This window comes from Salarias fasciatus, chromosome 4, assembly GCF_902148845.1.
Source record: "Salarias fasciatus chromosome 4, fSalaFa1.1, whole genome shotgun sequence".
Classification (NCBI taxonomy): Eukaryota; Metazoa; Chordata; class Actinopteri; order Blenniiformes; family Blenniidae; genus Salarias; species Salarias fasciatus.
In genome coordinates this window covers 11,562,445-11,586,157 of record NC_043748.1, presented here as the reverse complement: position 1 = coordinate 11,586,157, position 23,713 = coordinate 11,562,445, and the positions used below count along the sequence as shown (strand labels likewise).

General features: G+C 43.3%; 3 protein-coding genes across 4 annotated transcripts; 2 read left to right on the top strand and 1 right to left on the bottom strand.

Annotated features, from left to right (window-relative positions):
- Positions 1–1,499: 1,499 nt before the first annotated feature.
- Positions 1,500–8,568, bottom strand: LOC115386692 (kelch-like protein diablo). Of its 2 annotated transcripts, none has more exons than XM_030089117.1 (12): positions 8,268–8,568; positions 7,722–7,988; positions 6,042–6,176; positions 5,761–5,952; positions 5,183–5,326; positions 4,871–5,057; positions 3,725–3,871; positions 3,499–3,627; positions 3,218–3,394; positions 2,793–2,939; positions 2,532–2,697; positions 1,500–2,340 (listed from the first exon to the last, which is right to left on the bottom strand). In XM_030089117.1, the coding sequence occupies exons 2-12, from the start codon at positions 7,971–7,973 to the stop codon at positions 2,184–2,186; spliced, it is 1,833 nt and encodes a 610-aa protein (XP_029944977.1). In that variant the 5' UTR covers positions 7,974–7,988; positions 8,268–8,568; the 3' UTR covers positions 1,500–2,183. The 2 variants fall into 2 exon arrangements, with proteins under 2 accessions (XP_029944977.1, XP_029944976.1); XM_030089116.1 differs by having other exon boundaries at positions 7,722–7,994; positions 8,282–8,567.
- Positions 8,569–12,270: 3,702 nt separating this feature from the next.
- Positions 12,271–15,346, top strand: LOC115386732 (cilia- and flagella-associated protein 251-like). The gene is made up of 5 exons (XM_030089168.1): positions 12,271–12,347; positions 12,734–13,219; positions 13,430–13,487; positions 13,875–14,094; positions 14,854–15,346. Exons 2-5 carry the CDS (start codon positions 12,944–12,946, stop codon positions 14,882–14,884), a joined length of 585 nt encoding a protein of 194 aa, XP_029945028.1. The 5' UTR covers positions 12,271–12,347; positions 12,734–12,943; the 3' UTR covers positions 14,885–15,346.
- Positions 15,347–16,201: 855 nt separating this feature from the next.
- Positions 16,202–19,337, top strand: LOC115386787 (uncharacterized). Its single transcript, XM_030089251.1, has 8 exons — positions 16,202–16,521; positions 16,886–17,018; positions 17,170–17,407; positions 17,903–18,179; positions 18,310–18,487; positions 18,615–18,691; positions 18,807–18,987; positions 19,315–19,337. Exons 1-8 carry the CDS (start codon positions 16,228–16,230, stop codon positions 19,335–19,337), a joined length of 1,401 nt encoding a protein of 466 aa, XP_029945111.1. The 5' UTR covers positions 16,202–16,227.
- Positions 19,338–23,713: the final 4,376 nt, after the last annotated feature.

Below are 23,713 nucleotides of genomic sequence, written 5' to 3'. Positions count from 1 at the left end.
ATGCTGAGAAAGAAGAAGGGTTTGCTTAACGCCATCCGAGGTTATGTACCCTCGGTGTGGGGCGTGGCGCTGCGCCATCGCATGCTGGGGATTGGTGCCTCGAGCTTTGTATGGTCTCAGTGGATTGGACAGAGATTGGAGGTGTGCCACTAGCGAAGCCCGTAGGCGGGCTAAGCACTTACGAAGTAGAACTTGGTGTCAATGTTTGTGAAAGACACCCAGCCTTTCATTATAGTGGATCCAACCTATGTCCTTTCAGTGAGAAAGGCATGTTTGGTGACATGGATGAAGTATGTAAATAGCACTGAACTGAACAAATTTGTTATTTCATTTAGCTATTTCCTTCTTTCAGCCGTTGTTCTCTTTCTTCCCTTCAGGCTGTATATGATATGCTTAAGCAAAGGTGCAAACAAGAGAATGCCAAAGTTACAGCCCAGGATGTCGCAGCAGTCAGTTTTAATGCAGATATATGGACATCTTTTCCCATCTGACTCTGACCAGTCGCTACAGATGGAAACACCTGTCTCTAGGAAACAGTGAATTTCCCAAGCACAGTGGAAAACCAAACCAAACTTGTGTGATGATGTCCCTCATGGTGGAATGAGGAATAACACTGAAACCAGCATGCCTAGTAGGTGATGGTGCATCCAGTTGCCTGTGGTAAGAGCCTGGCTCCACCATGTCATCTGCATTGCCCACACTCCGAACCTCACTGTGAAAGAAAAAGGCTCTGGATCTGATCCCAGTCCTGTCTTCAGGTTGTGCCAATTCAAGGAAGCTGGTGGGATGTTTCCAAGATGCCACAAATGCAAAAGTTAGGTCACTGATGTAATTTTCAATTCTGTGAATGTATTATTTGTTTTATAGGGTTACAGTTATGTGCTTCTCAGGAAACAAACTTTGGCATCATTTAGATGCCACAGGGATGGAGACCCAGAGGAACCACACTGTGACTGCTGATGCCATGGTTGAAGTCCAGAGGTATTTGGCAGAACCAAGCATTCCCAGGACGGAGGACCCCCTTCAGCACTGGCAGAGGATAAACACCATTTATCCCACCCTGTACAAACTTGCTGTGAAGTTTCTGCGCAACCCTACCTCTTCAGCTCCCTGCGAAAGAGTTCTCACCGAGTAGAAACTGATTCACAAAGAAGAAAACACCTTGTCAGTTGCTAATGTACAAATGCAGGGTACAAGGTGGTCTTAGACATGCAAGACAGTCCTGGGGGGGGGGCAAATGTTGGTCTCCCTTGAATAAAATGGACTGTGTGCAATATAAAGGAAGTCACCCAAATATACTGTGAACAAGATGTGTGGAGATGTTTTGTTAAAATGTAATATTTCAAAAGGCATCACAATAAGTTATGCTTATGAAGTGCAACCAAAAATTCCAAAAAGATTAACCACATGCCTGTTTAAGTTTCTAATTAGGTCCGTTTTACTTATTTTTTGGCAAAACAGGGAGGTAAGAACACTAAAACCAAAAAGGGGGTTTACTATTGATAATTGAACTTCTTTATTACAAGTCATCTCCACCTGAATTCACTTAAAATGCATGACGCACACAACATTACAAAAATAAACTCCACATATTACAGGTAGTAAAGACGGTTGTTTGAACTTACAAATATTAATTACAAAACACGGCTCAAACACATTTTTTCCCCCTCACGGATAACCTTCTGCAAAATATTAAGGGCTCAATACTTTGGGCCATTTCAATACCACAAAATCAGTTGCGTTTATTCAAAAATCTTCACAGCTCACCAACCCCAATAAATACATCACATGACAATATAAAATACACCGCACTGGCTGCCAGCATCGTCAGCTCGATGTGCCTGAACACAAAGACGATACTCTAAACATGTTCACATTGTACAGAACGAGTCGCAACAGCTGACGGAGTCGCGGATCACAGTAACTGGGGCTCACATACATCGAGGACGCTTCTTTCGCCGCCACATCACAGGGAGGAACTCAAGTCGGTGAGACTTATCCCGCCAGTCGTCGCGCATAAGAACTGATTACATTTATTCATCGGTAGCAGCCCGGACGGCCCCGCGCGTCGAGTGCCTGCCCGGACGTCGCCTTTCGGGCCGCTGGCCTCCACGGCGCACTGTCGCGAAAGAGGGCGCGAACGAGCACAGGAAATGAGAACTGCCCCCGTTTCGTGGCGCCCTTTAGTTGTCGATGGTGTCGGGGCAGCAGCTGCTCATGAAGATGTCCTTCCTGAGCTGCAGCGACACGCAGCTGAGCCAGCTGCGGCTGGTGGGCATCTCCCCGACTATCTCCCACGTGTCCGTCTCATCACAGTATCTCTCGATGGTGTCGTGATACCTGGGCACACAGCGGGTTTGCAATATGTGAATGTCATCAGTATAAAATGCGATTTTCTTTTCCCTGTTTTTGCTTAAAACAAACAAAGAAAAAGAAAAACTGTTTACTCTACTGGGATTGAAATGTCACAACTTCTGCAAACAGCAATATTTCTAATCAGTGACATTTTACATGAGATCTTTCCTGCTCACCTGTCCCAGCCCTCCTCTCCTCCCAACACATAGATTTTGCCGTCCACCACCGCAGCACCGGGCCTGTAGCGTCTCTCTTTCATGGGCGCGCACATCGTCCACTTGTTGGTTTTGGGATTGTAACACTCCACCTTATCGGTGTTCTCTATCGAAGCGTGCCATCCACCTGAGAATTACAAGTGGGTTCAAAGGTCGTTGCGCCAGTCGTGTGAAGGAGAAAAAAGCTCCACTTGAGAATGTGAGCTGCTGAGTTGGCTTTACCTATAACATAGATCTTTCCTTTGAGCGTACAAGCAGCTGAACCGGAGCGAGCGATCTGCATGGGCGCGATCTCCGTCCACTTTGAGGTTTTAGGGTTGTATACTTGTGCAATGTCTGTGCCGTCACCATCTTCCAAAACTGCTCCACCTACAGGACATGTTGGGAACAGCTTTTTAACAGATCAGATTTGTAACATTCATGATGTGAGCAAAGTGATCATCTGGATGGAAATCTGGTGACTATGAAGGCATTCTGAGGACTTCAAAAATGTGCAAGATCCTTAAAAAGGGACTTTATCAGAATCAGGTTTATTACCAAGTACAGTGAAATAGTACTAAGATATTATGAAATACAAAAATAAATATGAAATATTTACATTATTTGTAAAAGAAAACCAGACAGCAGGTCTAAACTTGTGTTCCTACCAGTCACATAGAGCAGGCCATCCAGGGCCACCACAGCAGGACTTGTGACCGCCATCTTCACGGACTGTGTAAACTCCCAGGAGTTGGTGTGAGGGTTGTAGCACTCCACCAAGTCGAGACGAGAGCGTCCTTCCCAGCCTCCGACTGCGTACACAAATCCGTCCAGCATCACCAGGCCTGAGAGGGGAGGAGGAGGGAAAACAAAGAATTCTGGGTTATTTCCACTTTTTGCTCGTGAGGTCGGTTCATTTACAGTGAAAGGGTGAATACGACCGCCTTACCCAACTCGGAGCGAGCTACGTTCATGGGAGCCATCTCCAGCCAGGAATCGAAACAGGGGTCATAGCGCCACATCTCTCTGCTGGCTGAGCCATCAGGAAACTCCCCTCCGGCCAAATACATCGTCGAATCTACACAGAGAAAAAAAGAAGAAGACGATTGTAGAAACTGGCTTGGACGGTCACATTCCGGCCGTTATGAAGGAGTTTTACCACGACTGAGGCTCACCTGACACCACTAGGCCGTGCTTGCTCACGGCGAAGGGCAGACAGGCCAGATTCTTCCACTGGCTGGTCACGGGATCGAAGCTCTCCACGCTCCGCAGCACCACCTTGTCGTCCTCTCCGCCCACCGTCACTATCACTTCAGCTGTCCCTGTTGCCATGGCAAACGGAGCAGGGAATAACGGGGAGAGACGGTTGTGATCCTCTCAGCCTTCAGAGGCACACTCAGAAATGTTAATCATCATGTATTCTTCAGCTACATTCACTATCAGTTAAACAGAAAAGGTCTCGTCAAAACTTTTTAATTCCTTTATGAATGTAGCTACATTTAGGGGACGTGCATTTGTGGGATGAACAGCAGACTGTGGAGCAATATGAGTGGGAGGAGTCAAGCTGCTGTGGGTGAGTGTTGGATAATTCAATGTTTTGCTGCTTCACACAGAAATAAAAGTAAATACCAGGATGATGTCTTTGACAGCTTTACTGCTCATCCCACAAATGCATGATCCTTATACATGTCTCACCATCAAAAAGGAAAATAACTTACAATTGCTTCTGATAACAAATGAAGTTTCAGTGTGGAAAAACACTAAATTCACGAATTCTGATTTAATTTACAGAAATGCAATATGCTCTTTTTTAAAAATCAAATTAGTAATGAGAATTGTCATAAAGTTGTTTTGTCTGATTGTAGAGGTTCTCAAATAGTGAGCATTGCCGTTTTGTAGCCCTCACACTGATCGAAGTCAGCTTCTTTTGATCCAATGTGAGTGAGAAAATTGCAGTCTGCATCATTCAACAGGTTTAATATTAGTGAGGAATTAATTTAAACAAAACAAATTACTGTATGCATTTTCACTGCAGAGTCAGTGCAATTAGTTTTAAGATAACTCATCTATCAACTAAACCATACAGATGCACAGAAAACAGCAAAAATGAGCATGAATACACCACAAGACACAAAATATAGATGAAAATAAGTGTCAAATATTTCAGTCTTACATATTCCTGAAAGACATCTCCAGCCAGTAAAGTCCCACACCAAAATGGATAAAAACCAAAAAGTAAATAATGAATTAACAAATGAAGAGAGCGGCCGACACAGTGTCCATACATGAACAAAGTAGATGATGTGGCGGTTTGTGCTGACCTGTGGACCTGCGGGGCCTCGCTCTGGGGCAGTACAGCTCTCCTCTGCGGTCCTTCAGCAGCAGGTAGTCCTTGGCCTCGGAGATGAGCCTCTGGCAGGCCTGGTTCTCCGTCACCACGTCCATGGACTCGATCACGTCGTGCAGGTAGTAAGGGCTGATGAGAGGCAGGCGGATGTGCTCCAGGACCTTTCGGGAACAAGTAAAAGCTCTCCTGTCAAGCTCTTTATTGCACCTCTGAATTACAAATGTTTTATCTGAGTGAAAACAGGAATGACAGACTGTGATGCACAACACAAGTTATTACACCTCACCTTTTCAAAGCTCTGCTTGCGAGTCGGACATTTATTCAGCCACAACATGGCGGCTTCAAACACCATCTCTTCTTTGGGCACGTTGACGAGGTCACTCGCAATGATTTCTGTAAGTTTGTCCACACAGAGGCAAAGGAACTCCTCCTGCGCAGACGCGGGGTGAAAACAAGAATTAAGAGAGTATTGGGGTGCGATTTAGACACGAGCCCTGCTTTGGAAACACACGCAGTATCTGCAGAGCAGCCAGTCGCAGGCTCCAGTCAGACTGCTGACTGGGAGGATAGATTATCTTTGTTAAGCCCCCGTCACACATGAGACCCACAACATTCCCAAGTTCGTTTATCCTGCTGAGGCACAGGTGACATGAGAGGACAAAGCTTCGTTTTTAATCTGCTGCACACCCTCATATCTCAAATAAACACCAGCAGCAGGCTGAGGTGAACCGTATATGGACAAAAAAACTCAAGTTCACACTTGTGGTAAAGATTTCTAGTTTGGATGTAACATTCATATTGCACTTAAGATAAAATAAGTGCACTGACTTTTTGAAAAAAGCACACTCTCCGTCAACGTCTCACCTGGTGACACACGACGCTGAAATGCTCAAGGATGTAGTCCATGCTGCGTCGCTCCAGCTCCTTGCAGGAATGCGCCTCGGCGAAGCAGTGAATCCCCACACAGTTCATCTCATCCATCTGACGCTCCATGAAGCGGCAGCAGGCCTCTCGAACGGCCATCACGTCCAGCAGATTAGCCGCTGCCAGCAGGCCCTTCGCAGAAATTCAATCAGATTTCAGTGAGCGGGCAACTTCCAAAGGAGGAGGAAAAAAAAAAAAAAAAGACATTCTGGCTAGTTTACCTGAACGTTGGCTTCAGAGATGTAGACTTCGGATGTGTACGCATAGCTCACCAGCATGCCAACCATCTGAGGCTCAACACCGTTGATGGCAACGCGCTCTTGCTTTGATTCTATCAGGTCAGTGGAAAACATCGCCTGAGGAGGGAAGAAACAACACCCGAGTGTGAGCATGACTCAGCCGATAAGGTGGCGCGGTGTCCTCCTCTCCTTAGATAACCCAGCATCTTCCTTCCTCTTTAAAATCATACTGTGAAAACATTAAGAATGTATTACTTATTGATCCAGCTCAACCAGAAATACCACAACATCAAAGTCTCTGACCATATAAAAGAAAAGCCAAGTCCCAGCTGCTCCAACTGGGACTGCGTACAGTGAGTCAGCTTCGTGCAACAAGTACATGGCATGTTCCTCATTAACGTGCATGTGTGGTCCCGCAGGGCAGCTCACCCATTCACACAGACACACAGTGTCCCCTCTGTTTCCCCTCTGCTGTTCCCGGAGGGGAACAAACACAGAAGAAACAACACTGAACTCTCATTTTGCCGCAGAGACATCACATTGAAAAATCTCAAAATCTACTGGATGTACAAAACTATAAAGAAAAAGAAAAACGGCAAGAACGGAAGAGAAACAACAGTCTCTGGAACAATGGTGTAGTGGTTAGCGCTCTGGCTTCATGGCAAGAGCATCCCTGCGCCTCACTGTGTGTACATGGGTTTTCTTTGGGTCTCCAGTTTCCTCACAGTCCAAAAGCATGAATTAGAGAAAAACTGATGAAGAGTGAATGAATATGAGATTGTCTGCCCTCTGTTCGCACTGGGAACATGTCCAGGGTGCAACCAGCTTTCACCTGTAGTCAGCTGGGATGGCCTCTGCTCCTCTCTCAGATGAAGCAGTACAGAAGGTCGGTATTTTAGTCTCCATCAGGGGAGTCAAACATAAGATCCATGGACCAAAACCAGGCGGCAACATGCTTCAAAGTAGCCTAAAAAAAATTGACACTCAAGATGAAATTGGGCTGGTGTACATTAGTCCTGTTTACATGGTTCCAAAAACCCTTCTTATAATCGGACTGTGAGATCAAACTGATGAAGTGTCTCATGTAAACACTGAAGTGGATCTCATTCACTCAGATCGTATGAAATTCCTGATCAGACTGTAAGACGTAATCTACGCCAATCGATAATCCGCTTGATGTCTAACACAAACGGCCAATGACGGTGGATTGTGTCATACGAGTGGATGATTTGTTCTGCCTCATACCCAGAGTCATTTAATGATGAAACAGGAAGCCAATGAATCAAAACCAAAGCCAGTTAAAAAGACAGTTAAATAGAAAACACAATGTGGATCCATTTCTAGAAGTAAACAGGAAGCCAGAAGAGTAGAGGTAAGTTCACCTCTTGAGAGCTTTGCAGGTAGTGGCGGGGAGAGGCCTTTTGCACGAGTCAAAGAAAATGAATAACCAACTTCAGTGAGGTCCATGTGGATCCTTTATGAAGTGTTTGTTTGAATTCTCCAGTGGAGTTTTGTCTACAGAACACAACGTGTATGCAATAAGATCTTGTCTGTTTATCACTGTCAGAGGTAAAGTCCAGGGCTGATGGTTGTTCCCCCTGAGCAGGGATGTGGCCCACAGCGTCCCTGACACACCTGAGGGGGGGAGCGCGGTGCGTTTACCTGGAAGTAGGAGCTGAAGGAGGCCAGCACGATGCGGTGGCAGGGGAACTCCTGCCCCCCGCAGCACAGGGTCACGTCGCAGAAGGCGTTGTTGAGCCGCAGGCTGTTCAGGCCCTGCAGGACGGTGCAGGGGTGCCCGCTCTCCACGAACAGGTAGTCCTCGTTGGCGAGGGGGGCCGGCGGGGGAGCGGCCGCCGTCACCGTGCGGTCGAGGTCCGGCCCCGCGAAGGTAACATCGTTAATTTCAGCCATGTCTGACTCCGCTAGCTAATCCTGAGAGGAACGAAATAAAAGACAACTTTCAGGTGGATGTGCACACATTCCCCGGCATTAAATAGACGAGGGACTCCGTTGAAGTTATCCTGGATAGGCTGTAATCCCGGGGAGAGATTTGGAAAAGTCGCAGGAGCGGCAGAGAACAAGCGGAGCAGAGATTGTCACTAATGAGGCTTAGCGGCGCTGCAGCCTCTCCACCGGGACAACCTGCCCGGGCGGGCACACATGCTCCCGAGGGAAGGAAATAAAGAACAGTCTTCAGAGTGAAGCGTGAAAGATATTACCTGTTTCACATAGTCGTGACCAAACTCTCCCACATAAGGTCCAGACAGCTCCGGTCGGGCAGCCCTGATCTCCTCCGTCCGTCTGCGGGAGCTCCGCCCTCCTCCGCCGCTCCAAGAGGCTTCGCCTCCGCTTCTCCCCGCTTCGCCCGCACAACAAGTGGTTTTCAAAATAAGTGTGTTACGGAGAAATGCGGGCTTGCGTGGTTGTGTGGTGAGTGAGTAGATGTCTTCTTTCACTGCCTGGATTTTCTCGGGTTCCTCCTACAGCCTTGAAAATAAGCGCTTCATGTCGGCCATAGGCGGCAGGTGTGCTGAGGTTCCTGCAGCACCCCCTTCGGACGATAAAGGAAGTGCACATCTGCAATATGAAGAAACCGGAAACCGCAAATAAATCAAACAACACAAAAGTTTGGTTTCTTTATTTTTCTTTTTAATTTCGAATCAGCCTCATTGATGCCAATTTAATCATGATTTCAAGTGCCTATCTCCTGATATGTGGTATCTGGATGATCGCCTTTTCCAGACTGAAGGTGTCGGTCACAGTCACTTTATTTAGGGACCGAGCCCGAGAGCGAGGTGGCCTCAGACATTGAGTCTTCGGTTTCTTCGTCCAGTTCTTCGTCCGTTTCTTCTTACTTATTTTACTGCCCGGACATTGACGCCAAATTTGACCCCCTAAACATGCACGAAAACTCGCCAAATTTGGCAGGCACATCCAGACTGGCGAAAAAATTCATAAAGTGGAAAAATTAACCCCATAACCCAATTGGTTCTCTAGCGCCACCTAGAAACAGTAGTCTCGAAAACGAGTATTTTCTTTGTACAGTGTGAGCAACAACAATGAATTATACTTCATGCACGGACCTAAAATACAGCTCACTTCACATTATTCAACACGATACAGCTGCTTACTGGTGAAACAACTAAACTGAGACCCTATTTTGGCTGAAATATGTTAAATGAACAAATTGCTTTGTCCTGCTGATCATGTTTTGTAACAAACCATGAAAATTATCGATCTCGAAGCTGACATGAATCATCGCTTTATTCTGATACATTTTGACCTTTCAGATATTTTATTTTCTCTGTTTTAGGTTTTTTTTTAAAAACGCTTAGTTTTTTGTGGATGTTAAACCTGACCAAAAGAAGATGATGCTGAAGAAGATCGGAAGATGATCAGACTGAATCTGGATGAGAAACACTTATGCTGGACGGCCGCCATGACCAGAACAAAACGTCATAAAACGTGTATTTTATAGTTATAGTAGTTTGTAGATATGCAGATGTTTTAATGAGACAGATGTTGTGTCCGAGGTTTTCCTGTTTATGGTATTTATCATGTTGAAATTCAGCACGAATCAAAATAAAATATAACAATTAATATGGAAATAGCAATATTGATACAGATAATAGTAGCAATAATAATCATAGTTGTGGTTATAAAATTAAAATATAATTTAGTTATAATAATGGTGATAATAATAGATATAACAATGCAATCCAATATAATAATAATGATGATCAGAATCATACAATAATTATATCGATAACAATCAAGTACAACATAAATCCTTAAACCATTTCTCTCAATAAAAAACTCAATCAACCCGAACAGTTTATGAGTTCATTTTGTTCTGTTAATGTCTGTGTGTCCTCCATGTCTGATGTTAATAATAAACTGGAATAGAAGTTGAAGACTGATCGATTTATGATCACGTTTATGACGTATATGACGTGTATGTGTGCGCAGTTCGCGGTGCATTGCAGGCATTGGTGCCTGACTTTAATTTTTTTTTTAATAACTTTATTTAAACAGGTTTTCAGTTATATAAACAAGTAAGCAAACAGACATACAAAATGGCAAAGAAGAACATAATCCCATAACCCTCCCCATATACCCTCCTGTGGGACCAAAAGTACACTAAAGGAAGAGAGAGAGAAGAGAAAAAAAAAGAAAAAAAAAAAAGAGACCCATTGATATCTGGTGAAATTTCAGACTTGCAAGGCCATAATGATCTTGGAAGAGTGATAATGACGATCAATAAGGCATGGGCAGAGCATGACATAATTTAAGAGAAGGGGTGACTAGCATCACTGTTAAAGCTGTCAGTGTCGAACTATAATCTCGGTGGACCATTCAAACAGGTCAGCTAAGCCTGTCGTTCGGATGACATAATCTAGGAAAAATTTGACTTCTTCACAAACTCAATAAATGGAGACCACACTCTCACAAATTTGTCATCTGACCCATTTAATGTATGCCTGATTTTTTCTAGTTGGAGTAAAGACAGCACCTCCTGAATCCATCTCCTAAAGGGTGGACATTTGTCGGATTTCCAATTAATTAAGATCAACCTGCATGCGTGCTATAAGGCTACCAAACGCTATTGCTCTCTTTTGAGAGTTTGTAGTATGTGCTGCCGTAGGTACGACTCCAAAGATAGCCGTTAATGGATTAGGATTGAGAGATGTATTGCATAGAGCTGATAGACAATGGAATACAGAGCACCAGAAATTTGTGAGGCGGGGGCAGGACCAAAACATATGACCTAGCGATACTAAGTTGGCACACCTGGGACAGATGGGCTGAATGGATGGATATATTTTTGCTAGTCTGTTGTTAGAGTAATGAATTCTATTAAGGACCTTAAATTGTAGTAACCCATGCCTAACACATATAGAAGAGGAGTGTATGTTAGTAATGCATTGAGCCCAAACATTATCTGTAACTGCGGTACCGAGATCCCGTTCCCAAGCTTCTCGTGTTTTAGTTTGCTATGGAGGGTCGATGCTTTGTATTATTTTATAACTCCTAGAAATTAGACCCCTATTCCATGGATTTAGGTTTAGCAAATTATGAGAGACATTTTTGTCTGGGGGCTTTGGGTAAGAGTGAAAAGATTTAGAAGCGAAACTGCGGACTTGGAGGTATCTGAAGAAATTAGATTTTTGGATATTGTGATCTTTTACAAGGAATTCAAAGGAGAGGAAGGAATTTTCATCAAATAGATCATCAAAAAAGACCAAACCATGTCTGCGCCAGCCAGCAAAATTTGAGTCAGTTTGTGAGGGAGCGAAGAGGTGGTTATGGGATATAGGAAAAAGGCCACTCATCTGATCAAGGTTAAAGTGCTTGCAAAATTGTATCCAGATTTTAATGGAACTTGAAACAACAGGTTTGGAAAAAATCTTATTATTGGTGCACAATGAGAGTGGAGCCGTCACAAAAGAGATTGGTGATATTGATGCATGTGATGAAAGTTCCATTGATGCCCAAGCGGGCCCATCATTGTCAGAAAATGTTGATATCCAGTATGACAATTTGGAAATATTCGATGCCCAGTAATAGTAAAGAAAATTTGGGGAGACCGAGCCCTCCTTCAGGTTTGGGTCTTTCAAGATAAGTTTTCTTAATTCGGGGTATTGAGTGGTTCCATATGAAAGCTGAAATACATTTATCTAATTTAACAAAGAAACACTTTGGGAGCCAGACAGGAATTGTCATAAAAAGATAGAGGAATTTTGGTAATACTGTCATCTTGAGGGCATTGATACGGCCAGCTAGTGAGATTGGAAGGCGTGACCACCTTTCCAGTTCTTTTTTTGTATGTTCTAATAAACTGTCAAAGTTTACTGCTCTGAGTGTTTTAAATGAGCTGGTTACATTCACACCTAGGTATTTAAATGACTGACGTTCAGTTTTAAATGGGAACAAACTATAATTTAATGTTTTACTTATGTCATTGCCTGACTTTAAATTTAAATAATAATAATAATAATATAATAATATAATAATAATAATAATATATAATAATAATAATAATAATAATAATAATAAACAACACAACAACAACACAAATGAGTTTTATTCTGTTGATGACTTCATGTCATTATTTTGCATTTGTTGAATGATTCTGTGATCTATTCTTGGGCTTAATCTTATGATCTGGCATCGATTGCTTTGGGCTCCACAATCCATTCGTGTTTCGCGGGAGTTGGTTCTGTTTCCAAACAGGAGGGCAGACATTGTTGACTCACGTGTGTGGTTATTTCATGGCTTTTTCAGGTATGTAGTGACTTTCTCTGAAGTGAACATATCTTTTGTGTTTTGTGAGCTTGTTATATACGCTAAGAAACTGTTATTTTAATGCTCGCGTCGTGTATAAATTGTTGCATAGTGTCTAAGACCTTCAGCCAGCTAACAATAACATCGTCGTTAGCGTTACCCTTTGAGACATTTTATCACACTTTCAGAGGTTCGTGGATAACCTGAGTATATTATCACGGTTGTTTTGGGAATAATTCCTGTCAGTAAATTAAAGAGGAAACAGCATTCGTATCTCGGTTGTGATTATTTCATCCCTCTCTCTGAGCTGGATAACAACACTTGATGGGTGTTTTGTTTTTATAGTCACATTACAAACTTCCCTCTTTCCCTTTTGTCTCTCTCAGACCTACAGCAGCAACTTGTTCATAATGAAGAAAACGTTGTCTGAGAGGAGCAGCTGTAGAAGCCAGAAAAGGAGCTACAGCATAGATCAGGAGGAACTAGATTCTCCTCAGATTAAAATATAAGTTGAGGAGTCAGGAACTCCACAGATTAAAGTGGGACAAGAGGATCCAGAAACCAGGCACGTTGAAGTTGACGAGGAAGAAACAAAAATGCCACAAGTTAAAGAGGAAGAAGAGGAAGTAAAAGTTCTACAAGTCAAGGAGGAAGAGGAGGGACTACTAATTCGACAAGTTAAAGAGGAGGAGGAAGAGGGAGTAGAAATTCCACAAGTTAAAGATGAAGAGGGGGAACCAAGATTTCCTCTTGTTAAAACTGAAGAGGAGGCTCCAGGACGTCCTCAAATCAAAGATGAAGAGGATATCTTCACCTGTGAGGACAGAAAGCCGCTCACACTGAAGCAGGAGACTGCTGACTTTCTTCAAATGGTGAGTGTATTCTTGTGAACATGTGGGAAACATGTCAGGGGCAAAAGAATATCTAGAGAATTTCTCATGAAATTTGGAATGTGCCTGATGCCGACTAGTAGCGCCTCCACTCTGGTATTACTAAGTAAACTGGGTTGTGTTGTCTTGAATTATTTATAACATGCAAAAATGTTTTTGAATGAAAGATTTTCATTTGTTTCATATTCTCAGCAGAGAGAAGAAATATCTGACAATAATGCTGTGCAGCTTGGTGAACTGGAAGCCGGAAGTAAGTCGAAATGTTCAACATAATAGCATTTGAAAACTTAGTCTGTCTTCTTGTGATTTAATTTGTGGAGCTTTAAAGCTGCGGTACTCGATTCGTTTTCTTGTTTTGGAGTAAATTTGGCTTTACTGTCAAAGAGTGTGATGTGATAGTAGTCATTTAGTTCAAAAAGTTTCATCGGTGAGCTTTCTCAGCCTTAAAAATAAGCATTTGATCCTGGCGAAACCCGGAAGACGAAGTGTCTTTTGTCTTAGCACGGTCCGGGTCCTGATCCGCTGATGAAATTTGGAGGTGAGGAGGGGCGGGCTTAGCACAGGCAAAGCCAGCCCCCAGCTTCCTCTACACAGAGTGTACACGCATCGACTAACATGGCTGCTGAACAACCGACAGGAAAGCAACCAATACCCCGGCTCGCTACTACGGCATATACGGCCAAAGAGCCCAAACAGCGAAAAACCGTGGAAGAGAAGAAAGCAACCAAACGTCTTCAAGACCAGAAACGATCCCAGCACCGAATAAACCTTGGTGCCGCGTTTACAAGATGGAGAGCGCTGCGGGACCGTCTCGGCATAACTTTGGACCAACAACTGGCTGTATTGCTTCTGGACAGGTATAAACTTTAGATTTCCTTCTGAACTGACTTTTTTTTTTTTTTTTTTTGGCTTTACCCTGCATGTGGCGGTCAGTTTTCCGAAATGTTTATTGTTTTGTTAGTTGATTGTTACAAGACATCGTCATGGTATCTGCTGTATCTTGCAGATAGTATTCGTTTGTTCATTGCGGAGGACACCGCTATTTATAGTGAATTTTAACTCATCCTATTTATCCACGTGCAAAACATACTTGCACTGTCCATCTTGCATAAACAGTACAAGTACTAATATACTGCATCATTTTCCTATAGTGTTACATCAAACGTTATAGAGGTATTGGAGCTGATGCTGGTAATTGAATCGTCAGCTCGACTGCTGAGATTCCTGTCGTTATGCCAAAAGTGACATATATCCCAGCATAGAAAGCACATTCTCCGCACTCCAAGAAGCTGTAGACTTAGAAAAAGGGCGGTTTTGGTATTTTGTGTGCAAACGTGTGCTATTTTTGTTTTGTCCATAAATAGGATTATACCCGTTGTACATTTAAAGTGTTGCATTCATAATGTATAATAATTTTGTTGGCTCCATCGATCTCGAGAGATCATGGGGGGGGTTTGTGCCGTGGATTTACAGTCAGGGAGCTGCAGCGCCGGGCGTGGCTGTAAAGGCCAATACGGGATCCGCAGATCCTGCCGCAGCCACTGCAGATGAACTCTTCGCAGTGTGGTTGAGATGTCAATGGTTTCCGCTGTCTGCGGTGTCTCTTCTCTCCCCAGCGGGTGTCTCTTCTCTCCTCTGCTTTTCTGATGACATCCTTGCTGGTGGTCCGCCAATCAGAGCGTTCGGACGTGGCTGACTCCAGGTCAGAAGGGTTGAAGCCTCCAGCTTTAAGGTCACGCTTGCAGACATCCTTGAACCTGAGAGCTGGTCGTCCCTTTGACCTGTTTCCAGTAGCCAGTTCCCCGTACAGTAGGTCTTTTGGGATGTGGCCGTTGTTCATTCGGGTGACGTGGCCAAGCCATCGCAAGTGTCTCTGGGTCAGGATGGCAAACATACTGGGAACTTCTGCTCTGGCCAGGACGTCAATATTGGAGACACGGTCTTGCCAGCTGATGCCCAGTAGTCTGCGAAGGCAGCGCTGGTGGAAAGCATTCAGCCGACGTTCCTGACAGGAGTAGAGGGTCCATGTTTCGCTGCCGTATAAGAGAGTGCTCAGTACGCAGGCCTGGTAGACTCTTATCTTGGTGTTGGTGGTTAGCATGGAGTTGTCCCAGACACGCTTCGCCAGGCGGGCCGTATAATAATTACAGCTGAACGAAATAACTTAAAAATAGCCTTTCTTTATCTTACAGATATGAGGTAACAACAGTAGCATCCACACCGATGAAACACGCAACGAAATCAGGATTGCCACTGCCATCAGCATCCAGCACTTCATCTGATTCACCTTCAGAACAGTGAGTAAATAAAGTAAGACGTCTTTATTTCAAAAAGCAAAGTCTGAAATGCATGTGCTTTCCAGTGCTCAAGACTTCGCTGTTGCTGGTGTTGAAGAGCTTGAAAAGGTTCCAGTGGAGGGGGCGTCCTTACAGCAGCTGGATGCAAGGTTTGTATATTTGACATGTTTATATATTTGACAAAAAATATATTTTTTAATAATATTTTGGTTTCAACATCTATTTCTTCTTTTTGTAGTATGACCACCGGGCTTGAATGCAAGCGACTTAGATCATGAGGAGTTCAGTGACATCCAGAATGCAACGTTAGTATTCTTTTTACTTGTGCTGTTTGCTCTTACGGACTGTTTGTACTATCGATATATTGTTTAAATTAAAAAGGAGAAATACGAATGCTGGCCTCAAAGCTAGCTTAAAGGTCCCATATTATGCAAAATTAACTTTACAATGGTTTTGTAACAATAACATGCGTCCTGAGCCTGTCCACACCCCCCCAAAATGAGAAAAGTATATTCCTTCCTTCCCTTTCTTGCCCACCTTTCAGCAAATGTGTGCTCAAACGCTTGGTTTGGAAATTCTCTGGTTTGTGATGTCATTAACCCAAATCACTCCTCCTCCAGGTTGGTGACACCGCCCCACAACAGTTTTTGTTCAGCCCCCCGGAAAATTCCAAGCTGCTGTGTTTCAGTAAACATGGCGAAGGAACATGCGAAGCCTGGCAGCTGCTCTGTTGTCGGCTGCACTAGCCAGCACAGAAGTCTGTTTTTACCTCCTTTGTCTGAGGGTTTGAGGGCCCAGTGGATTAATTTCATTTTCGAGGGAGATGCACCCGCAAGTACGCCTAAAAAGTTGTATGTGTGTGCTCACCATTTCACTCCGGACTGCTTTCACAACGAGGGCCAGTTTACATCAGGGTTCGCCAAGATGCTGAAGCTAAAGCATGGATCGCTTCCAACTGTCCGTGACCAAGCTGCAAACGGGGAAGCTGTAAGTTTGACCATTATATGTTGCTGTCGTCCTTCCTAGTGTGATAGCCTGTTGAAAGTGGTTCAGACACACCTGGATGAATGTGTTCATCCTATCATGAAAGACAGTAAATAAAGGTGCTGTCAGAACTTCAGGAAGTAATGGAGCTGTGCATATAGCCCATACTCATTTTTCACATGTAACATGGGTTGGATTTACAAGCTTTGGGTACATAAAGCAGTTTACACTGGAAGTGAAATAGTCTGTCTGAGCTATTGCTTTTTATTATCGTGTGCATTTGTTGTCATGATTTTTGCAGTATTTGTCGCTATCTTAACTATGTGTTTGAGAAGATGTAGGTGTAACCTCTGTTTCCTGTGTACAGGTCAGCACATCAACTGCAACCATAGATGTTCGTGCATCAAGGGATGCTGCATGCCAGATTGACCCACTGGAGACCCATTCTGTAGGCACACAGCTGTCCTGGAGGACTCTACAGTCTCATGTCAGAAGTAAAGGTCTGTAGCCACATTTAGTGCATTTGCTGTTGATGAAGTTAGTAATAATTTACCTGTTATAATACTATTCACCTATAATGTAACGTATTACTGTCTTTATGTGTCATGGAAAGACTTCCTTTAGTAAAAATTGTTGTTTTTTTTTTTACAGGTGTCCAGGCTACTGTGTCCTGCAAGAATTTTGGTGTTGGGACATCCACTACAGATCCTTTTTATTTATCAACACCAGTAAAGAGACCCTCAAAAAGATCTCGTCTCGACCTGGACGAGGAGCGGGAGCAGGATTCTGATCCACTACAGGGCACCTCTTCAGTAGCAGCTTCAGAAGGGCAGGACTCCACCTATGACCCTTCAGACTCTGTCTCATTGACAGAGTCAACAGTTTTGTCGTAAGTTACTCTAATATGTCTGCGTTGTGTGTGTGTGTGTGTTGGTGTGCATGTGATATGTCTCTAGCTGAAACTACCGTAGGACATTACAACAGTCCTGATTCAATGTTCTTTTTTTTTTTTTTTTTGGTTCAGTTTCATTGGACCAAATTCGGACAGATGCATGTTCATCTTTTGATGTTGTTTTGGCTCATGCTAAGTTTTATGACACGACACTGACATAGTTCGTCTTTCATTGTGTGGCTTGTCTATGTAAAAGATCAACCTCTTTGTAAATTGCAGTACAGTCTGACTGCACTGGACATGTCAAAACCTGAACATGGTAACCTCTATGAAAAAAAGTTTTCATTGCAGGACTGTAGTGGTTCACAGAAATAATTTTAGCTATGAGAATTATAGACCAATTGGAAAGCATGAAATGGAGCTAAGTACACTGCTGAAGAGAGCTCAGCTTGTTTAATTAATCCCAACTTGTGTCCCTTTTTTTTTATACAGAGATGAAGCATCCACCCCCAGCCACAAGATACAAAAATACATAGTATATGAGAGCTGCCTTTTGGAGTTGTTTGCTGTGTGTCCTGTGTGCATGCGGGTGTGTGAAGTGAAGACCCGAAAGCTGGGGACATTCCTGTCCGTGGAGCAGCGGTGCCCCCGTTGTGAATTCTACAGACAATGGAAAAGCCAGCCTGTCCTTGGCAGCACTCCAGCCGGGAACCTTCACCTTTCTGCAGCTGTGTACTTGAGTGGAGCATCTTTCTTCCAAATTGAACGGGTAAATGATGAACAGCTCCATTTCCTTTGACTCTGTCAATATGGCTCTAACTATGAAGTTAATTCAGATCAAATTATAGGCCTCATTTTTATAAAACCCCCCTTTTTTTTCTTTTTTCTGCTACTAACAGGTCTTCAAGGCAATGCAGCTGCAGTTATTTCAATATGACACGTTTCGCCGGCATGCCAGATCCTTCGTTGAGCCTGCAGTCATTCACCACTGGAAAACATTGCAGGATGTGATGCTGCAGCGGCTCAGTCAGGAGGACAAAGTAATCGTTGGTGGCGACATGAGGGCACACTCTCCAGGTTTTTATATTCCACTGAAATTGTAAAGTTCATACATGTTCATGATATTTTTGGAAGTTCAACGGAGAGTGGTACAAAGTATGGAAATGTGAAGAGTAATATCAAGATCTCGACTCTCTTTTAGCAGGCCACTCTGCAAAGTTTGGGAGCTACACAATGATGGACCTCAATACAAACAGCGTTGTGGACATCCAGTTGGTTCAGGTGAGTGGACAGAATTCAAATTGCAAAAAGGTTATTGCTTTAATTTTTTGAATGAATGTCCATCGTGCATTTTCTAATACCATGTATTTTGGGGTGTTTTGTGGTGGGGCGACAGAGCAATGAGGTTGGTGGTAGCTACCACATGGAGAAAGAGGGCCTGAAGAGGAGTCTGGGATTGTTGGGTGCACGTGGTGTGACCCTCGACTGCATTGTTACCGACCGTCATCCACAAATACAGAAGTTCCTCCGGGAGAGCAACATCACCCACTACTGTGATGTCTGGCACATGGCAAAAGGTATATTTCCTGGTTTTCATGTGCATCCACATCCTTATCCATCCACATAGTACAGGCTTTCAGAAGTGCATTATGCACAAAGCAGTGTTTGTTATGATTGCACATTACATCTGAGTAACATGTAGACAGTTGGTGTCCTTACAGTAACAGTGCAAAGCTGTGAGACTATTTGTACCTCATACATTGTATATCATTTTGAAATGCTGCACTTGACATGTCACACAAGCGTGGGCTGTTTTTACTTCAAGAAATGTATTTTATATGCACTTTATTATTTCAAAGAAACTGGATAAGCTCTCTAAGCTCAAAGAGTGTGAAAAACTCCAGAAGTGGAAGAAAAGCATCAGTAACCACTTATACTGGACTGCAGCTACATCAACCACTGGGCCTGAGAGAGTAGCAAAGTGGACCTCGATCCTGAACCATGTGCAAGACATCCATACACATGAGGATCCTCTCTACCCAGTGTGCCTCCATGAATTGCGCCTGACAAGGGACGAAAACAAATGGCTTTCAGCAGGTATTTTACTGGACGGACTAAAACATTATCACATTACTTGTCTTTTTTAAATTAATGATCAGACGTTTTGTATAAAGGCAACCTCACCGAGTGATTCTGTAACTTTTAGAAATTCATAACAAATACTATTATTACAAATTTTCACTGTATTGTACTTAACAGTTTTTTTTTTCATTTGTAGCAACTCCTGCCTTCTACAAGTTGGAGAAGCTTCTGATAAATGAAAGGACTCTGAAGGATGTTGCAAAACTTAGCCCCTACCACCAGACTTCATCTTTGGAGGCTTTTCACAGCGTCCTCCTTCAGTTTGCCCCAAAGAATGTGGTCTTTCCATTTCTTGGAATGTTGTGCAGGTAAACTGAACTGTGGTTGCATAGCAGTTGTGCGAGTGTCTGTCAATGTTAACATCTTTGATTTTCTCTTTCCTGTACTTCCAGACTCTACCTGGCTGCTATGTATAATGAAAACGCCAACCGACCACAAGCCAAAACAAACGAAGGCGTTCCCCTCTTCACGGTCCACTTTCCAAAGGCCATGAAGGGAGAATGCAGCGCAAAACCATTAAAGACAGAGCCAACATTCCGTAAGTGTCATATTCTTTTACGAATTTTTTTCAACCGAAACATATGTTTTGGGAAGGATCTTCAACACACCAAAAACAACCTTGTGAAAACAGTAAATTAGATAAAGTGCCAAACGCCAGGACGTATTTAGGAAAACACTTTCAGTCATTGCAAAATTAAAAAAAACAAACAAAAAAAACCCAACAGTGTCTTTGTGCATGTCTTTTCTAAAACAGGGTATGTTGCGGAGATGATGGACCTCATTTTTGAAGAAATCTTCAAGGATCCGGCACCATACACAGAGGCAGTCCTGGGCATCCCATTCCAGAGGACCTAACTGCACCGTTCGAGCGGCCTGACACAGAGGAGGTCATTGCCAGTCATGTGTCCCGCTTCAATCAAGGCCAAGTTTAAATCCCACGTTAGTGACCTTAAGCATCAGGAAGCTGTGAGCGGATGCGAAGGACTGCACAAGGTGGAATGACGACGCGGATTCTGCGTCCCAGGAAACCCCAGCACCAGCTCACAAAGCTGCGATATGCCAAATACCAGTAACGACTACAAACAATTGGACAAGGTATTTAGTCTTGCAAATACTTCTGTATAGTGTGTGTTACTTTTTTTTTTTCTTTTGTGCACTGCCTGCTAGGCTGGCCCCGTGTTATGGCTTATATGTAAATTGTTTGATGTCAATAAATGCTTGTCTACAGAAGTGACTCTGTGATTACATGAATGATGTACAGACCAACGGCTTTTGGAAGAAATATGCCGTCTTAAAAAAAAGCAAAATCAATTCACATTCATCACGTTTCTTACAATTGTAAGATTATGCTCAATGAAGCAAAGCAAGACTATATTTTTGATTTAGATACGCACTCAAACAAAAACACATAAATACACACACACACTCAGCGACAGATTCACGTGGTGCAGAAAAAAAAAAGGACAGGAGGATGGTAGGAGGAGAAAAAGTCTCTCTACAGGACACCAAAACATACATCCATACTGGCAGAGGTAGAGACAGAGGGAACAAACCTGCTAATTGGTCGTTGTGTTTCAGCCAGTTTCTTGGAGAAAATGGACGATGAAAGGTTCGTCTATGAAGTGGAGAAATACAAGGAACTGTATGATCCACAGAACAGATCATACGAAGACATAACAAAAAGAGACACAATTTGGGAGGCTGTTGGGAACGGCCCTTGGAGCATCACGTATTATGTCATTTATATCGTGTTTTAGTAGTCTTCCACTGAATGTATGCCTTCTGTAGCATAGCTAAAGTAAATGAATTAACACTCTGTTGAATGCTACTACCTTGAAAGGGCCAACACAGCCCTGGGACAACCTGTTCCCCCCCCCCCCCCACCCCCCCCCCCCACCCCCCACCCCCCCCCCCCACCCCCCCACCAGCCATTAGCGCTGCCCAGGGAAAGTTGTTCTCACTCAGAATGATCTCCAAAAACAGTTTAGCACCAAATGTAGGTAGAAAAACCTACAATTTAGTTATTTTTGCTTATACACCAAAATTGGGCTTATGTACAATTATTACCTTTTTTTTTCTATATATAATTAGCTAGAATATTAATTCATTTGTAATGTTAAAGTTACTTCTCACAGTTGTGACGGCAGTTTATAAAGGCTACTGTTACTGTAATTAAGTTAAGGCCACCTCGATTTATTTTCGATTGCATGGCTGTCGAGTTGTCCAAAAAGTTGCAAAATAGTGAGTAATTCTACCCCTTTTTTTACAATATAAGTTCAACTTCCAGGTTTTAGTAGTTACTCAATGTTGGTGTGTGTTTTTGATTGTGTAATAAAAGTTTGATTCCAGCAATTTCTAGTTAATTTAATTCCATGTCATAAAAATATTGTTCAATGATAATGGGTATGAAAAATGAATGACAAAGAATTTAGAATACTATTTATTTACAGAAAATTGTTTTACAAAAATTACGAACAAGAAATTACAATATTTACACACACAAAATCAAATCAAACAAATATATACAAAAAGTGTCCATAGCATGTTTTGATGTTACACCTTGCAGCTCTGCCAGGGGACACTTCCCTCTACAGAGTTAAAAAAAGGCTCTGAATTTCTCCCGAAATTCATAGGCCTCTCTTCTTCCATGGTTTCCGCCCATGTTTCCGGCATCAGCAAGGTGTTCCCTTCTTTCCTCTGCATCCCTCAACCACCTCTGGTTATCTGAAGGGTTGCAGAGGAACTTGTGCAGGATGCAGGCAGCCAACAACACTGTCAACAGTTTCAAGCTTTAAGTTGATTCTAGTGTAGAACACCCGCCACCTTGCTGCTAGGATGCCAAATGCAGACTCTACCCCCATTCTGGCCCGGGACAGTCTGTAGTTAAACACCCTCCTCCATCTTGGAAGCCGCTGACCCGGAAATGGCCGCATTAGGTAGGGCTTGAGGGGGAAAGCAGCATCGCCAACCATGGTGAAGGGAAGAGGACCTAGTTGTCCAGACCCTGGCAGAGCACTGTCTGCAGGCTCACTCAGAGTTTTGGGCTCCATACTTCTCCCCAACTCTGAGTTACCATAGGTGCCTCCATCACCGGATCTGCCAAAGTCCCCGACTTGCACATTGATGAAACGATGATCAGCGTCCACAAGTGCAAGTAGGACGATGGAGAATGTCTTTTTATAGTTAAAATATTGGCTGCCAGAATTTGATGGGCCGTGATGGTGATGTGCTTTCCATCAATTTCCCAAATGCATTTGGGGAAGTTCCACTTCTTCCAGAATCTGTCAGTTGTGTCCCTCCACCGTTGCTCTGTCGGCCTAGGGAACTGCTCAGCCATCATAGTTTTTGAATAGCCTGGCACGTCATGCGCACAAACTCTGCTACTGTGGTCTTCACCTGCGAAAGTGGTAGACCAGGCTGCTAAAGCTTTCTCCGGAGGCTAGGAATCTGAGGGAATATGAAAAAAAAAGTTTTAGAAATTCCTAAATAATAGGTTTTATTAACATGAATAGGCTATACGACGCTTTTTTTAAAATGTAATTGTGTGTAACTAATGTAAGTTTGTTTCTGTGTCACAGCTGATGAATGCAAGAAGAGGTGGAAACAGTTCAGGGATGCTTATGTGAAGCTCAATAGCAAAAAAAACTGAGTGGATCTGCTGGTGGCAGCCAGAAAGAGTGGAGATTATCACATCTCTTCTCCTTCATAGATCCATACTTGCAGCCCAGAAAGAAGGTTGGTGTTTTTAGTATATATAGTCTGGAATCACATTTAATTCTGTGAAATCAATTGACTAACAAAAAAAAATATTATTTTTTTCTTTTTTTTTTTGTTAGCATATGAAGTACTCTCCAGCCAGAGGGGCCGATAGAGGACACCATCGATGCTGGAGATGAGGAAACGGAAAGATCCTCCGGGGAATCATCACTACAAGGGTCAAGGCCTTGTACACCGACCCAATGGTGAGATCCTCTGTGAGCCCTCCCCTCCGTGTCCCCACCCGTGAGGAGGCCATGGTGGGTTACTACTTAAATAGTTTCATCCCAAGGGTAAATGCTTTACCACTTGCCCTTCAAATCGATTTCAAACTCAACTGCCCCACCTGACGAAAGTTGGAGGAAGAGCAAATCTTAAACCCAACCAATTCACGCACCTGGCAGC

Excerpts from the sequence above, each read along its gene's own strand:
- LOC115386692 (XM_030089117.1), bottom strand. The coding sequence starts at position 7,973 with ATGGCTGAAATTAACGATGTTACCTTCGCGGGGCCGGACCTCGACCGC. Across the intron at positions 6,177-7,721 it reads CCTTCAGCTCCTACTTCCAG|GCGATGTTTTCCACTGACCT; the intron begins GTAAACGCACCG and ends TTCCCTCCTCAG. Across the intron at positions 3,395-3,498 it reads CGTAGCTCGCTCCGAGTTGG|GCCTGGTGATGCTGGACGGA; the intron begins GTAAGGCGGTCG and ends CTCCCCTCTCAG.
- LOC115386732 (XM_030089168.1), top strand. The coding sequence starts at position 12,944 with ATGCCACAAGTTAAAGAGGAAGAAGAGGAAGTAAAAGTTCTACAAGTC. Across the intron at positions 13,488-13,874 it reads TGGTGAACTGGAAGCCGGAA|GAAAGCAACCAATACCCCGG; the intron begins GTAAGTCGAAAT and ends AACAACCGACAG. Across the intron at positions 14,095-14,853 it reads GCTGTATTGCTTCTGGACAG|CGGGTGTCTCTTCTCTCCTC; the intron begins GTATAAACTTTA and ends TTCTCTCCCCAG.
- LOC115386787 (XM_030089251.1), top strand. The coding sequence starts at position 16,228 with ATGGCGAAGGAACATGCGAAGCCTGGCAGCTGCTCTGTTGTCGGCTGC. Across the intron at positions 16,522-16,885 it reads AAGCTGCAAACGGGGAAGCT|GTCAGCACATCAACTGCAAC; the intron begins GTAAGTTTGACC and ends TCCTGTGTACAG. Across the intron at positions 17,019-17,169 it reads GTCTCATGTCAGAAGTAAAG|GTGTCCAGGCTACTGTGTCC; the intron begins GTCTGTAGCCAC and ends TTTTTTTTACAG.